The sequence below is a fragment of the Lagopus leucura genome, unplaced genomic scaffold (genome assembly GCF_019238085.1).
Source record: "Lagopus leucura isolate 7727_CA_CO unplaced genomic scaffold, USGS_WTPT01 Super-Scaffold_100050, whole genome shotgun sequence".
NCBI lineage: Eukaryota > Metazoa > Chordata > Aves > Galliformes > Phasianidae > Lagopus > Lagopus leucura.
The window spans coordinates 2,153,352-2,169,555 of record NW_024962296.1 but is presented as its reverse complement, the minus strand read 5'-3'; the positions used below and the strand labels follow the sequence as shown (position 1 = coordinate 2,169,555).

At 49.2% G+C, this 16,204-nt stretch overlaps 1 protein-coding gene across 2 annotated transcripts in view; it reads right to left on the bottom strand.

The window, feature by feature from the left end:
• The window catches only part of RAD54L2 (RAD54 like 2), a 63,377-nt gene that overhangs the window by 45,512 nt on the left and 1,661 nt on the right, over nucleotides 1-16,204 (bottom strand). For both annotated transcript variants that reach the window (XM_042885415.1, XM_042885413.1), the window contains exon 2: nucleotides 1,510-1,713. In XM_042885415.1, the coding sequence (XP_042741349.1) occupies nucleotides 1,510-1,657 (148 nt within the window). In that variant the 5' untranslated portion in view covers nucleotides 1,658-1,713. The remainder of the gene's footprint in view (nucleotides 1-1,509; nucleotides 1,714-16,204) is intronic.

Genomic DNA, 16,204 nt, shown 5'->3' with positions numbered 1-16,204 from the left:
TGGTGTCATCTGCGAATTTACTGAGGGTGCACTCGATGCCCTCATCCAGGTCATCAATAAAGATATTGAAGAGGACAGGCCCCAGCACCGACCCCTGGGGAACACCACTCACGACCGGTCGCCAGCTGGATTTGACTCCATTCACCACCACTCTCTGTGCCCGGCCCTCCAGCCAGCTCCTTACCCAGCCAAGAGTGTACCCATCCAAGCCTCTGGCTGCCAGCTTCTGCAGGAGAATGCTGTGGGAGACAGTGTCAAAGGCTTTGCTGAAGTCTAGGTAGACCACATCAACAGCCTTTCCTTCATCCACCAGATGGGTCACTAGATCATAGAAGGAGATCAGGTTGGTCAAACAGGACCTGCCCTTCATGAACCCATGCTGGCTAGGCCTGATCCCCCCGTCACCCTGCACATGCCGCATGATCTCCCTCAAGACGATCTGCTCCATAACCTTCCCTGGCACCGAGGTCAGGCTGACAGGCCTGTAGTTCCCCGGATCCTCCTTACGACCTTTCTTATAAATGGGAGTCACATTGGCAAGCCTCCAGTCTTCTGGGACCTCACCAGTCAACAAGGAGCGCTGACAGATGATGGAAAGCGGCTCGGCTGTCACCTCCGCCAGTTCCCTCAGCACTCTCGGGTGGATCTCATCTGGCCCCATCGACTTGTGACAGTCCAGCTGGAGCAGTAGGTCTCTGACTTTCTTTCAGAATCTGTTTCTTTCAGAATCACAGGGGGGTTGGTGTGCTCCCCAGCCGAGATTACCAGGTCAGAGAGAGGGGTATCCTGAGGATAACTGGTCTGACTTTTAAAGACAGACGTAAAGAAGGCATTCAGAACCTCCGCCTTTTCCTTATCCTCAGTGGTCACATTCCCAGCCTCATCCAGCAAAGAGTGGATATTCTCCTTTGTCCTCCTCTTACTGTTAATGTATTTATAAAAGAGTTTCTTATTCCTTTTCACACCAGCGGCTAGGTTAAATTCAAGCTGGGCTTTTGCCTTTCTGATTTCACCTCTACACATCCTAACGACTTCCCTGTATTCATTTTGAGTGGCCTGTCCCTCTTTCCACAGGCGGTAGATTCTCTTTTTCTCCCGGAGCCTCAGGAATAGCTCCCTATTCATCCACGCCGGTCTTCTTCCCCGCCGGCTCATTTTGCAGCTCAGGGGGACTGCCTGCTCCTGCGCCCTTAAGACTTCCTTCTTGCAGAGCAACCAGCTCTCTTGGACCCCTTTGCTCGCTAAGACTGAATGTCAGGGGACTCCCCTGCTTGTCTGAACACTGTACCCTAGGTATGTGATTTATGAGATTTATAGAGTTGTTTATAACCATGGTTTCAGGTTCTGTATCCATATAAGGTCTGCTGTGTTTACAATAAACGAAGCTGTTCACTCATATTGAGTTGGTGTGCTTCCCCAGGTTTATCAGCAGGTTTCCCTGGCCAAGTGGGTTATTCCCGACATTGTGTAACAGAAGTTATGCATAGATTCACTGCCCCATCCACTTACCACTCTCATCAAGTAGGTCCTCCTCATCATCCCCATCATTGTCCTCCTCCATCGCCTCCTCATCTTCCTCCTCCTCCTCTTCCATATCCTCCTGCTCCAAGTCCGGGTCCAGGTCCGGATCACTCCCTGAGATTGACTCGTCTGACATGACTCCCAGCGGTGCTCCTTGTGCATTACCTGCTCATGTTCCACCGTGAGGCAGCCCTGTGACAACAGGAAACAAAGAGAGCCTGTTAGGAGTTAGGAGCCCGAAAAGCCCAACCTCTGAGCACCACAGCTCCAAATGTTAGCACTGCTACCAATGAAAAAGCCTGGATGTCCTAGTAATCTTTTAGATAATTACATCAGACTGCACAAAAACCTGCATGGAAGGCAGATGCCACAGGCAATGTACCACGGTGCAGGCCCAGCCTTCTAGAATCAATACCAACTAATCATTCAGAAAGCATCTCTTTCTTGGTATCTTTGACATGTGCACAGCAGGAGGGTTCTGGTATTTATGTCTGATTATACAAAGATGCAAAAATAAATACGTTATGTGAACAATTTCAGAATGCTGCAGTCCAGACAACAGACAGACAAGCACAAGAAAAAAAGGACTGGACCCAGAATTCCCCACTGCTGTGCTACGTTGATCCCCGACCACTGCAAGCATCACTGCAGGATGCAGGTGGCAACCACCTCGTGTCCCAGCCATACCCACTGCTCCCCACAGCCTGCAGCCACCTCTCAGCCCCCGGAGCAGGGACAGCATTACCTTAATGACAGCACAGGCAGAAAACAACCAGGATCCCCATTTGTAAAGGCTGCATGCTCCTCTGTAAAGGGGGGCAAGAAGAAAAGCAATCATAAAGGAGGGATGGATTAGTGGGAATTGCAGATTCACAAGTTTATCCAGATCACACACTGCTGCTTCTGGACAGTGATGCCTATCTAGGTACTCCTCCATGCACGAAGAATTACCATGGATGAATGAGAAGAAATACACTCTTTAAAGGAAAATAAAGAAAGCATCACAAGGAATGTAAAGCAAAGGATGCTGGAAGTCTGAAGGTTAAAGACAACTCAAGGCTCCCGAAGCAAGGCTGCAAATTTGACACGTATGCTGAATTATTCCAGCTGAAGTCATCAGTTTCTGCTTTGCCTCTCTTAGCTTCTCAATAATGCTGAAAAGCATGGGTGAGAAAGAAGAAAACAAACACAAGGGAAGAGCAGGCTTTGGGGGCATTCACACTGAAATAGGAAGTGTTTCACTACGAGGTCCTGGTAGCACTCCACCACCAGGCAGACAGCTGAAGTCCTCACTCTTAGACACGTGGTACAAAACAAGCACTGCAGACATGAAGCAATCAGAAGTTTCCTAAATTTGATGCACGTTTCAAAACAGTAGCTGAGCTTTGCTTTTCAAAAGCTTTGGTGTCTCCTCGCAGCCGATACAGAGCCCTGAGGAAAACAAACATTTTGCCCTTAGAAACAGCCGGGTTGTACTCAAACCTGCCATTACAAGGCTGCATGCATTCCTGTGCCATTCAGGAGATGAGCTGTATTGGTGCCTTTCTGCTACCTGGGATTTCAAGGGAATTACCCATTGCCACGACGCCCACAGCATATCACGTGTGAACACATCCTCTGCCTTATCCAGGGAGGAGAAAAGAGCTGTGGTGTCTATCCCCCTCCAGGAAGCCAAGGCGTCCAATCAGCTGAACGTCAAATTAGGATTCAGACAGCCTCTCTCATCCACCATATCCCATCTCTCGGCAGAGATATAAATAGTGTAGCAGCTTTTGGGCTTTGCTTTTGAAGGTAGAACACTTTGGGTGTGAGTGCCATGTGGTGACAGTGAGCGAGGCCTGGCTACAGCCTAGGAAGCTTCACAGGCTGACGAGATGAGTGGACAGTGAGGTGGGTTGAGAACTGGCTGACTGGCAGAGCACAGAGGGTCGTTGTTGGTGGTGCAGAGTCCGGTTGGAGGCCTGTAACCAGCGGTGTTCCTCAGGGGTCTGTGCTGGGTCCGGTCTTGTTCAACATCTTCATCAATGACCTTGATGAGGGGATAATGGCCACCCTCAGCAAGTTTGTGATGATACAAAGTTGGGAGGATTGGCTGACACGCCTGAAGGCCGTGCTGCCATTCAGCAAGACCTGGACAGGCTGGAGAGCTGGGCAGAAAAAAACGGATGAGGTTTAACAAAAGCAAGTGTAGAGTCTTGCATCTGGGGAGGAATAATTCCATGCACCAGTACAGGTTGGGGGATGAGCTGCTGGAGGGGAGCTCTGTGGAAAGGGACCTGGGTGTCCTGGTGGACGACAGGTCGGCCATGAGCCAGCAGTGTGCCCTTGTGGCCAAAAAGGCCAATGGCTTACTGGGGTGCTTTAAAAAGAGCGTGGCCAGCAGGTCAAAGGAGGTGATCCTCCCCCTCTACTCTGCCCTGGTAAGACCTCATCTGGAGTACTGCGTCCAGTTCTGGGCTCCCCAGTACAAAAAAGACAGGGATCTCTTGGAAAGAGTCCAGCGGAGGGCCACGAAGATGGTGAAGGGCCTGGAGCATCTCTCCTATGAGGAAAGGCTGAGTGAACTGGGTCTGTTCAGCCTTGAGAAAAGGAGACTGAGAGGGGACCTGATCCAGGTGTATAAATATCTAAGGTGTGGGGGGCAGAATGGCGAGGCCGGACTCTTTTCAGTGGTGAGTGGAGACAGGACAAGGGGAAACGGCTGGAAACTGCAGCATAGGAAGTTCCGCACAAACATGCGCAAGAACTTCTTTACAGTGAGGTGACGGAGCACTGGAACAGGCTGCCCAGGGAGGTGGGGGAGTCTCCTTCTCTGGAGATGTTCAAGACCTGCCTGGATGCCGACCTGTGCGACCTACTGTAGGGAACTGCTTTGGCAGGGGGGTTGGACTCGATGATCTCTGGAGGTCCCTTCCAACCCCTACAATTCTGTGATTCTGTGATTCAGACACACTCCTGTCCTCTCAGTGTTTCTCCCTCTCTGCACAGCAATAGGAGCACCATTTCTTCTGTCTGAAGTTGAGAGGAAGGTTTAACGCTAATACCGCTGCGGTGCTGAGGAGTAAAGAGGATTCCATCACCTCCCCAACCTCCAGCCACGTCCAGTATCTGGGACTCATCAAGATTTGTCCCTCAAAGCCTGTTTTGCAACCAAGACACCAGTGGGCACCGCGGTGACTGGCCACAGAATGGAGCACAGCAGCAGATCGCAGAGGGATCTGCACGGGCAGTTTAATGAAAACAGGTATTTCAACATCAGCATTGCATAAAGCCCTCTGCCTTCCGCTGCACCACAGATTTCATGGTATTAACCATTTCCCCTCCCCTCCCCCCTTTTTTGTTTTTGTTTTTCTTTTATTGTTTGTGGCCATAAGATTCCTCTTACCAGCAGAGCACATTAGCACTTCAAACTGGGAGCAGCCCTAGGCTCTTTGGGGTGGGGAATCATCTTTCTGCTGGGTCCTGTGCTAGCAAAGTTTGAATCACAGAATGGCCTGGGTTGCAAAGGAGCACAGTGCTCATCCAGTCCCAACCCCCTGCTGTGTGCAGGTCACCAACCAGCAGCCCAGGCTGCCCACAGCCACATCCAGCCTGGCCTTGAATGCCTGCAGGGATGGGGCATCCACAGCCTCCTTGGGCAACCTGTAACAGTGCCTCACCACCTCTGGGTGAAAAGTTTGGGTACTTCCTAGGCAGCCCTCAGCCAAAGATAAAGCACCCAGATGTGGATTTGTAACAGCGTGATTTTAACGTATTGTATAAGATTTAAAACCTTTTAACAGTTTGCAAGTAACACCTCAACCTAGAAGGAAATAAACCTGAGCCAGCAGTATTACTGGCCAATACAAGCCTAGCAGATCCATTTTCTTATTCTTTCACTTACTTTTGAACCAAACTGGATGTAAAGCCATCCTCAGATGATTACTTTGATTATAGCCCCTTCCCCCTTTGCAGCGATTGAGTTCTCAGCTGTGACTCACAGATGCCTGGTGGCCACACACAGCTCGCTGGAAAGGAAGAAAGCAATTCTCCTTTTCCTCTTGTTCAAACCGCAGTGGAACTCAGTAACAGCCAAGAAAGGCAAGGAGCTGTAGAATCACAAAGGGGAGGGCATCTGCTTGGTGCAGACCAGCCCTCTGGGGATGGCAGGTGCTCCTCTCCCACCCATGTGGCACACCCAGCCTGAACCCACATTTGATGTGTGCATTTAGGAGCCCACTGTGATTTATGGGAAGCAGAAACTGAGAGAAACAGCGTCTCAGAAAACTCTCTCATCCATCAGTTTCGGGAGACCTGCAAGTCTTGCCCTCTAGGATAAAATTTTCCTTCCTGCAAAGCACGGCGATGCTGAACGCAGCACAAAACCACATGTTCCCCAACAACAAAAGCCTCTCTCGAGAAAGGGTGGGAGAAAGCGAGGAAAAAAATGAAGAGACAAAGAAAAGGGAGGGCTAATCCTTCCCTTCTGCTGACACGACAGTGCTGGAACAGGAATGTGACAATGAGCATTACATAAGGCTGCTCTCACCACCATCCCCAACGAGACACGCTGGCATTACACAACATGGGCTGGTGGCACAGGCCCTGCCAGCCACTGCTCCGGGCTGTGACACACGGCAGGGCCAGCCCCTGGCAGCCCTGGAAGAAGTAAAAGGGATATTCTTCAGGAGATGGCAGTGCTCACTTCCACACAGACTTCAGAAGGAGCGCTGGACAAAGGCAGAATGAAGCAGCAAGCTCTATTTGTACACATGCATGTATGGATAACCATTCGCTACAAAAAGGGTGATTGCATTTAGTTAAAAAAAAAAATAAATTATTTAGTTACTCTGAAGTCGACATTGGCTTCCTAAAAGTAAACTCCTTCAAAACTCCTGGGGAGGGGAAATGCCCTCCTCAGCTGACTGCCCTATGGAGGGGAGTGCGTAGTGCTGCACTCCACAAAACCTGACCATCTGAGGTAAGCAGCAGTGATCAGTCCTAACAATCACTGATATTTCTCTGTGTTAACGTCATAACTGAGTAAAAAATGCTTATTTCGCAGAGTCATATTTTCGGCACTGTCAGTGTCTGCATAGATGGCATTTGTGTTCCTTCCTAGAAGAAGGGTTAGGAATAGGAAACATCCCTCCCTCCCCAGATCACAGAATCACAGAATGGCCTGGGTTGAAAAGGACTATAATGATCATCTCATTTCAACCCCCTGCTGTGTGCAGGTCACCAACCAGCAGCCCAGGCTGCCCACAGCCACATCCAGCCTGGCCTTGAATGCCTGCAGGGATGGGGCATCCACAGCCTCCTTGGGCAACCTGTAACAGTGCCTCACCACCCTCTGGGGGAAAAACTTCCTTCTCATATCCAACCTAAACCTCCCTTGTTTTAGTTTAAAGATCACAGTTTTATTTTCAAAGAAAACAGCATTTCAGCACAAAAGCTACTTGCAAGTCAGATTTCACATGCTTCGCCCACAGCACCTACAGCTACAGAAACCAATCAGCACCGAAGAAAGGAACAACATCCTGAGCAAAGAATGGGAAGACTCAACAGAGAGATGTGGCACACCAAGATTCCAAACTCATTGCACAGAAAAGATGAACCTGGATGAACCAGCATGAAGGACCGCCCAGTCTGGAATTCCAAGAAACAAGATTTCAAAAGTCAGCTGATGGGAAAGCAATGCCAAAGCCTTGTCTCTGTGAACACAGAAAGGTAGCAATAGGTTGGCCAATTTTGACAAGCAAGGAAGGTCCAGACTATAGAAAGATCCCTCTAGGACTTCAGGCTCTTATTACACATAGGTGGTAAAGAAGTTATGTAATAAATTACAGCAGTGGAACAGAGAAGGGAAGGCAAAGAGCTGACCCCTTCTCAAAGAAAGCTCAGTCGCTGCCACTCGACAAGGTCAATCTATGGCTCTGGATGTCGTGATACGATAACATTATGGCTCACCTACTTGAAGAGCATCCCAGGGAAAGAGCCTCACACAGCTCGTAAGCAACGCTTCCTTCCTTCAGAAAGAGGAAAACTGCGTGTTTTCTCAATGCTGAGGGCCGAGTTGATCTGTTCCACTTTCTCAGCACCGCCCTACCCACACTCTTTTTTTTGCCCAGCAGAGAAGCACGCTTCATTACTGGGGAATGATTCACTGTCTGCAACTGTGTCTCCGCTCAGGAAATGTGTTCCCATCACCAGTGGTCCAGGGCAACCAGCAGCCCCTCTGAGGCAGATGCCAGTCCCACTGCACACCATTACGCAGAGCTAACCACAACCCAGCACTGCCTGTGCTCAGCTGTCAGCAGTTCACCACTGAGGCTTGCAGAGGGCTGGGAGCTCGTTTCCCGTGCCTCATCCTTCTTCCTCTCCAGCACTGGACTCAAAAGTAGGTTTCTGGTTTAAGCAGTATTTAGAAAAAGACTTCAAAACAGGTTTGTCCCTCTTTATTCGCAGCCCCACCTCCAGCAATCATTACGCTACAGAGGAGAAAGTATTACTTATGCCACCTACAGTTTACCAAAGTAAGTTGAACACAAGCAAAAAAAGAAAAACTCCCAAAGCAGGAAGGAATGGAAATACACAGTTTTGAGCTCTCATGAAATAAAGATGACAATAAGCATATGGCAGACCCAAAATGCTCCTGTCTGCAAAGCAATCAGACAGCAAACTTATTTTTACTGGCTACCACAGTAGATTAAAAATCCATTAGAGGATTCAGAACTGTCAGCAGCATGGGTTTCTTCCAGAGCCATTCCTTCCAACAAAACGTCCTGCTGGCAGAGGGCCGGGAGGATTTACAGTTAGTGCCACTCACAGAGGGCACTTTTCTGCTGGTTCTGAGATCAAGGTTACCAAACACTTTCATCTTCACCCTTCCCACTGAGCGTATCAAAATAAATCAGGTACCTTCCTACCCTGCACAAACCCAACCTAGCATCTGTTTCCCTCCTGCTTGCAACCAACTGGATGAAGGAGCCTTCCATGCTTTTGTCTTTAGCCACAGCCGTGCCACTTGCTTTCCTCCAAATTTTGAGGATATGACTCTGGACACTTGAAATTCCTCTCAGTAGAGCCTTAAAAGCCAAACAAGTTTGTCAAAAGAGCCTCACAAATACTGCTAACACAAAGATGACCTGGGAGTCACCACACCATATTGGTAACAGTGACAAGCGCCCACTCCCAACAGATGTCAAGCATTAATTACCCTTATGAGCCCCCATAAACGTATATCCAGTGCTATGACAGGAAGGCTCAATTGAGAAGGGACTCTGGTAAACGAGCACCACGGCAGCGATGTACACAAGTAGCTGCTGGCTACTGGACACAGCTCTGAAGGAGTACAAGTGCCGCTGTCTGTCAAGCTCACAGAATGACTTAATGCTGATAAATGCTGGGAATGTCTTTTGTAGCTCTGGCTGGCGCTGAAAAGACACTGCTGTACAGACATTCACACCGAATTCAGCCCAAACACTGTTCCAAAATGCACAGCATCCACCTGTGACCTTGGGAGGAAATACCTGTAGTGCATTGCTTCTTCCAAGAAGCACAGGTCTCAGCTGAGCGGCCTTCCCAAGCCCTCACTTCACCCATGGAAGCTCGCTGAGTGGTGCTGCAGAGGGACACCACAGCCTAACCCCCTTATGCCCACCTGCTGATAACCCCTGTGAAGTGTACTGGGAGGAGAATATCTTGTCCTGCTTTTATTTTTCCTCACTAATGAGTTATTAATTAGTAACCGAATCAAGGCTGCAAATTCATTTCCCTCAAACTACTCACTTGGCAAACTGTAGGAATTGTTGGTCATCATTCACTGGGCAGAACCCTGACATTTGAGCAGTAACCCTTTCCTCTCGATGGGTATTTGTGTACAACCAAAAGTGATGGCGCACTTCCAGAGCAGATTTACTGGCAATGCTGTAAAACTCACTGAATTTCATTCCTAGTCCCTCTTTATTAAAGGCAAATGGCAGAAACTGAAGTCTGTCAAGAGGCTGCACCTGCTCACGGCAATGACAGCATATGGGTGCATACAGAGGTTGCACGCTAACAGCGGGGGATAACAGCTTTGTACCTCACCCTGTTAAAAGAGGCATTTGGCTGACCAGAAGCATTGATTTAGTTGAAATATAAGACCTCCTCTTCTGTGTTTTTCATGAGCGCCGTGGCAGGTAGTGGAGGAAAGAAAAGGCACCTCTAAACAACTGGGTTGTTTCTTTTTCAAGGGAGAGTCAGAAAAAAGCACTCAGAGCCCACATGATTAAGCAGATCACCTATTTCCTCACTGTTCTCTACTCATTTACTCATTACCTGGGTCTTATTTTCAAGCAGTTAACTACTGCCCTTAGAGCATAAACAAGCTCAGAACAAGAGGAAGGGCCTCCCTGCTCATGCTCCTTGAGAACAGGATGCGCAGTCACAGCAGACCCGGCTTCAGGCTGGCTACTGCAAAGCTCCCAGTGTGCTGCCTCATAGCTTCCAAAATAAAAAATCACATAATTAGGGAATCCAAAGCACACAGCTTGCACACAAAGCTCTCCTCCACAGGTAACAAGACCACGTCCCAAGAACGATGGGAACAAAGTCCAATACAGCCTCCTGTGGGGTAACAAGCCTTGTGGAAGAAGTCTGCAGCCCAACAGCCCCTGCCAACCCCCCCGACCTCTCACTCATCCTACACCCAGGAGCTGCACTGAGCTGCACCAAGGCTCCCTGTACCCCTGCACTTCTTCCAAGGAAGGAACACAGCTCCCACACCGCTCCTGCAAAGGAGAAGCAGCTCACCGCAGTGTTAAGCACTCACAGTGCAAGAGTAATCTAAACCTCCGGACAATTACGTTACACCACAAATGCTGTTTCTTTTGCTTTCGACATCCACTGATGCAAATGATAAACAAAAAGCATAAATAAGCCAGAATAACATGGTATGGCAACAAAAATCCTACGCTCACCCCATCAACCAGAGACACAGCAAATACTCTTAACCACCTCAATCACAAAGTAAACTACCATCAGACCTCCTCACGTAAGTCCTTAATGATTTACAGTATTTAATCATCGCTTCTATCAACAGGTCAGGGCAATTCCATGCGGGTACTAGCATTAAAGGGGCAAAGAAGGGATAAAGCTCTATTCCAGGGAGCAGGCAGCTCAGCTGTCCTGAGCCAGGGACTGCAGGCAGCCCAGAAGGGCCTGCAGAGCAGCGCAGCTCCTCTCCCCCAGCACTGCTGTAGGACTAGGAGAGGCAGAGCTGTGTATGGGGACAACGGGAAGTGATGCAGCCTGCACCATCCCTGCAGCAGAGAACAAGTGGGTAAGTGCTGCAACCTCACAAGGAGGACTGTGCTTTGCCCATCACGCCCTCAGCCTGAGACCGGGGGCTAATTTTTAGTATCTGAATGAAGGAAAATCACTTCCTTCAACTCTCAGCCTTTCTTTGTTTTTGTGTTCTGCATAATTACACCTGAGATGAGTAGATACTCCTGGGCTGTCCTAGAACATCAACGTCTTCCCAAGATCTCCCTTGGGGTATCAATATCTCATTTCATTCTTGTTCAGAAACTTCTGCTTCGATCTCAATCTACCCTACACCTCATTGCATGCTTCAAACCCAGGGCTCTTTGCACATGATGCTTTCTCTGCTTCAGATCCTATAACAGCAGGGCCCCCAATCCATCCTACACAACCAAGGGCCACCATGGAGTTCTGGTCATACTGTATGCAGTGCCTTCCATTCAAGTTCCCTGCAAACTCTGTGCTTGGTTCATCCACTGCCAAGCTTCCCCCAGAGCGCTCCAGGCAGCACAGCTCTTCTTATGCTAGGGTGAGGCTGCAGCTCCAGAAACCTGAAAGAAAACTACTCCTGCTGTCCAGTTCCATAGGTGACTCCTTCCACACGTTACAACCTCACACTAAATGTCACAGACAAGTGGATATGGGGGTGAGGAGAGGAGAGGTCCCCTCAGCAGCTATGAGAAAGCCACCAGTCTGGGAGAGGATGCACATCAAAGCAAAATGAAGCATACAGACTGGCATCCTTACCTCCCAAGTTCCACAGTCCTTCCCCCAACCCAAAACCACCCCCAGACCCCTGGAGGATTAACTCTGCTCTCCCCCAGCCTTCCCTGCCATAAACAATAACAGGCGGAGCTGAGGGAGAATTGGGCAGCAGCAGCATGAAACAGATAGGAATTCAGAGCGACAGCCACTTTGTTTCCTCTCTGCTCCATCCTCTTCTCGTGTGCATTTTGATTTCCTACAGCACTAAACAGAAATTAAAAAGCCACCCACAAAGAAAACAAAACTCAGAACCTGTGAAAGACTTCCAAAAGCCTAAAAAGGGCTTGAGTTTGGGCTTCTGCTGGCTAGCGAGTAACAGAACACAACCTTGCTAATGTGAAACCTAAAGGCAGTCAAAAGTAAAGGCAAGAGCCAACAGCTTCATGCGCCAAAAAGACCCTTTTCTGTAAGGTGAAGTTGAGACTTTTCTTATTACGTTAGTTAAACCATACAACTGTAGAAAGGTTTGGGTTGGAAAGGACCTTTAAAATCATGTTGTTCCAAAGCCCTTGCTGTAGGCAGGGACGCCTCCCACCAGACCACGTTGCTCACAGCCTCATCCAGCCTCTTCATTCCCATCTCCTCTCCTGCAGTGCTTGTGGTGCATTCTTCCACAATAACAGCTGCAGTTAAAGCAGCGAGACCCGACAGACTACAGGCACCACTCAAAGCACAAGACAGTGTATTTTAACAAATTTTATACTCTTAATGGTTTAAAAACTGAAGGAGCAGAGCAGCAGGCTCAGAAATACAAGAGCCATTACTTTCAGAACCTTTCATTACTTTTCAGAACCATTCCTGTTCCCAATGGTTATGAAGAGAAAAAGAAGAAGCCATGAGCTTAAACTTCCTTCGTGTTCTCCCACCGTAAGGCTTTAAGTAAGGGAGCTGTTCACTTAGCACAACTTCTGGCTCCTTTACAGGCTTCTTTTTGTCAGCAAAATGGCTCAGATGAGATGACTGTGAGGGCAGCAGAGACTTCTGCCACAAGGCAAGGAAATTCAGATTAACATCTAAACAGCCTCCCTCAATAGAAGGGCTTTATCTGCGAGCCCTGCTGCCCAGTATGGCTTAAGAGTGCAAAGAACAGAATGTGAGAACTTCCCTGCTTTCTAAGACTACAGTGTGAGCAGCAGTGGGGTGCAAGCAGCTTCTGCTGGGGAAATGCACTCAGAGGGAGACTTCTCCCAGTAGGACAAGAGCACCTCCACCATGGGGACAGGCTGAGAGAGCTGGGGCTGTTCAGCTCCGAGGAGACCTAACAGCTGCCTTCCTGGACCTGAAGGGGGCCCATAGGGAAGAGTTGTTATAAGGGCAAGTAGAGACGGATGAGGGAAAATGGTTTTAAACTGGAAGAGGGTAGATTTAGACTAGCTATTAGGAAGAATTTCTAATTCTAAAGGGTGGTGAAACACTGGAAAAGGTTGCCAAGTGAAGTTGTGTGCTCTCTGGAAGCACTGAACACCAGGCTGGATGGGGCTGTGAACAACCGGTCCCATGGGTGGTGTCCCTGCCCACAGCAGGGGGTTGGAACTACATGACCTTAAAGGTCCCTTCCAACCCAAACCATTCTATGATTGCTCAAATCTCTGCCTTTTTCCTTCATTTGAATCATTTATGACAATACTGCAAAGCACTAGACGTAACAGAAATCCCTCAACAATCCTCCATTCACGCTGCCTGCACACCTACTCCGTGTGGGGCAGGTGTGTGGCACCAATCACACACACAGCCCTATCCTTTAGGCTGCAGCAACACCCCTCCTCAGGGCAGGTATGGGGATATCACGGAATCACAGAATGGCCTGGGCTGAAAAGGACCACAATGATCATCTCATGTCAACCCCCTGCTGTGTGCAGGTCGCCAACCAGCAGCCCAGGCTGCCCAGAGCCACATCCAGCCTGGCCTTGAATGCCTGCAGGGATGGGGCATCCACAGCCTCCTTGGGCAACCTGTTCCAGTGCCTCACCGCCCTCAGGGTGAAAAACTTCCTCCTCATACCCAACCTAAACCTCCCGTCTCAGTTTAACACCATTCCCCCTTGTCCTGTCACCATCCACCCTCACACACAGCCATTCCCCCTCCTGTTTATCCACTCCCTTCAAGTACTGGAAGGCCACAATGAGGTCTCCCCACAGCCTTCTCCTTTCCAAGCTAAACGAGCCCAGTTCCCTCAACCTTTCTTCATAGGAGAGGAGCTCCATCATACAAGCATCACACCAAGCCCGCATGTACACACATGTGATACAAGAGTTCTAATCACAATGCTTTGATCTTCTGGAGCACGGGCACTCATCAGCTATGGAGCACTTTCCTTTAATTTGCTCTTTTTGAACAAATCCTGCCACCAGCCCTCAAGCAAATCCTTTTTGGGTAATACCCATTTTCTAGTCTGACTCAGCAGCCTGAGCAGCTCCATCCCCAGTTCCTATTCCTGGCTTTGTCAGGACCATAGGGGGTTTTTTGTTTTATCTATTGGCCTTCGGGTGCCATGCAGCTTGAGCAATCTGCATTGAATGAACATGCGTTTACAATCTGCTTATTCCAGATTCAATAACTCTGAAATAAATAGATAGATAGATAGATAGATAGATAGATAAAAGCTTTCTTCACAAGCTAAAAGCTTAGAGAAAAGGATGTATGAGGCAGGACTGGGGTTTCCCAGCCCCAGCTGGCCCTGCAGACTGGGCACTCCGTCACCCACCTGGCCGAGCAATGGAAAGGTTCTGCTGTGGCTGTTAATCAACTCTGTCCTCGTGGAGCTCCAGTTCCTTCTTAATTAGATCAAGTCAGCTCTCCATTGAGAATGCCAGAGTAACGCCGTCCACTTATTACATGCCAAACACTACAAAGCGCCTTTAATTGTGTTCAGAAGTTCAGCGTCTCTCTGAAGTCTCTCCTTACGTAACGCGCATTGCTTTGCATGTTAGGCCTTCATCAAAGCCCTCGTAATTCAGCACAGGCTTGGATGTATCTGTGACACCAGAAAGCCCGTGGGTATGCAGAGCTACACCGGCGTAGATCCATTCATCCTTTTGCTGCTTCCACACTCCAATTCACAGACACACCTGCGGAATGGCTGCTCTGGAACACGGCCCTGACCACCTGCACGCCAACGTGAGCACGCTGAAAGCGCCGATATCACATCTAAGTGGTGCCATACCTTTTATTTATTCCTCCTTCGAGGCAATTCTGGCTACCTTCAAATCACTGCAAGGCTTTCAGAGGTGTCAGGCTGACCCCAAGTCGGGTATCACACTGACTGAGCAAGAACAAAATTCAAATTATCACTGCTGCTCCATGATTACAACAGCGCTGAATGAGTCTCGCTCACTGGACTAAGCTGACATTCTGCTCTTTAACGTCAGACATAAAACTGAGTCAATAGCGTGCCTGACCTTCAAGGAGCTCTAAAAACCTATTTTCCATGCTTTGAGGAATTCGTCAGATCAACAATTTGGTACAATTTAGATTCACATGGCTGAAAACGTGTTTTTCCACACCTTCTTTAGGAGGAAGTTTTTCATACAGAGGGTGGTGAGGCACTGGCACAGGCTGCCCAAGGAGGCTGTGGATGCCCCATCCCTGCAGGCATTCAAGGCCAGGCTGGATGTGGCTCGGGGCAGCCTGGGCTGCTGGTTGGTGACCTGCACACAGCAGAGGGGTTTAAGCTAAATGATCATTATAGTCCTTTTCAACCCAGGCCATTCCATGATTCCTGGTTTTCCAGAACTTGTTTCAACTTCAGATGTGCTTAACCTGCCAGCAGGTGCATGCTGCCAGCATTAGCTGGTTACTGCAGCTGAGCATCAGTCAGCACTAACAACTCAGAATGAGGAGGCACCAGCTGCTTGCTTTAAAGGCAGGATGGTTGAAGCACTGCTACTTGCTGCAATACATCCCATTTAATTCATACTCATGGACAACATTATTTGAAAACACCTTCTCTATCACAACATGCTTCCATTCCGGCTTTGTGCTCGGTCAAACTGCTCGCTACTCACACAGCTGCTCCTTGCTCCTGTCCCACTGACCCGATCACATGGCACAGAAGCATTTGAAACAATGCCATTTTGAGAAAATCAAAGCACAGGCTGTCCTGGTGGCACGGCCAGCCAGGGATGACCTGCTGCTGTGCCCCCACACACCACCACCACCTGGAATCCAGGGAGGACAGTCAAGCTGCCGTTCAGAGGTGCAAAACATGTTTGATGCATGCGTGCTTATCTGCACAAGTGCATGCATGACTGAGGCTCTCTTTGGAGCTGCACAGCCGTGTGCATGTGCATATAATGTGCCTCCATACATGCTCACAAACAAAGCAGCACAAATGGTGGGCAGCATGCTGAACGTGAGTCAGCAGTGCGCCCTGGCAGCGACGTGGGCTAACAGCACGCTTGGCTCCATCAGCAGGAGCACGGCCCCATTGTGAGCAGCCATCCCTTCCTTTCACCTCTGTTGGGAACATCACGGGCAGCTTTGATGCCCCGCAACAGCAAAGAGAGAGAGTTCAGTGGGGCACTCCAAACGCTCAGGTCAGAGGCGCTGCTATGGGAGGAGAGGTGTGAGCGCTGGGACTGCATGCAGAAGGACACAAAGCAGTGGTCCAACTGCAGCAGCGGATGTTGCGACC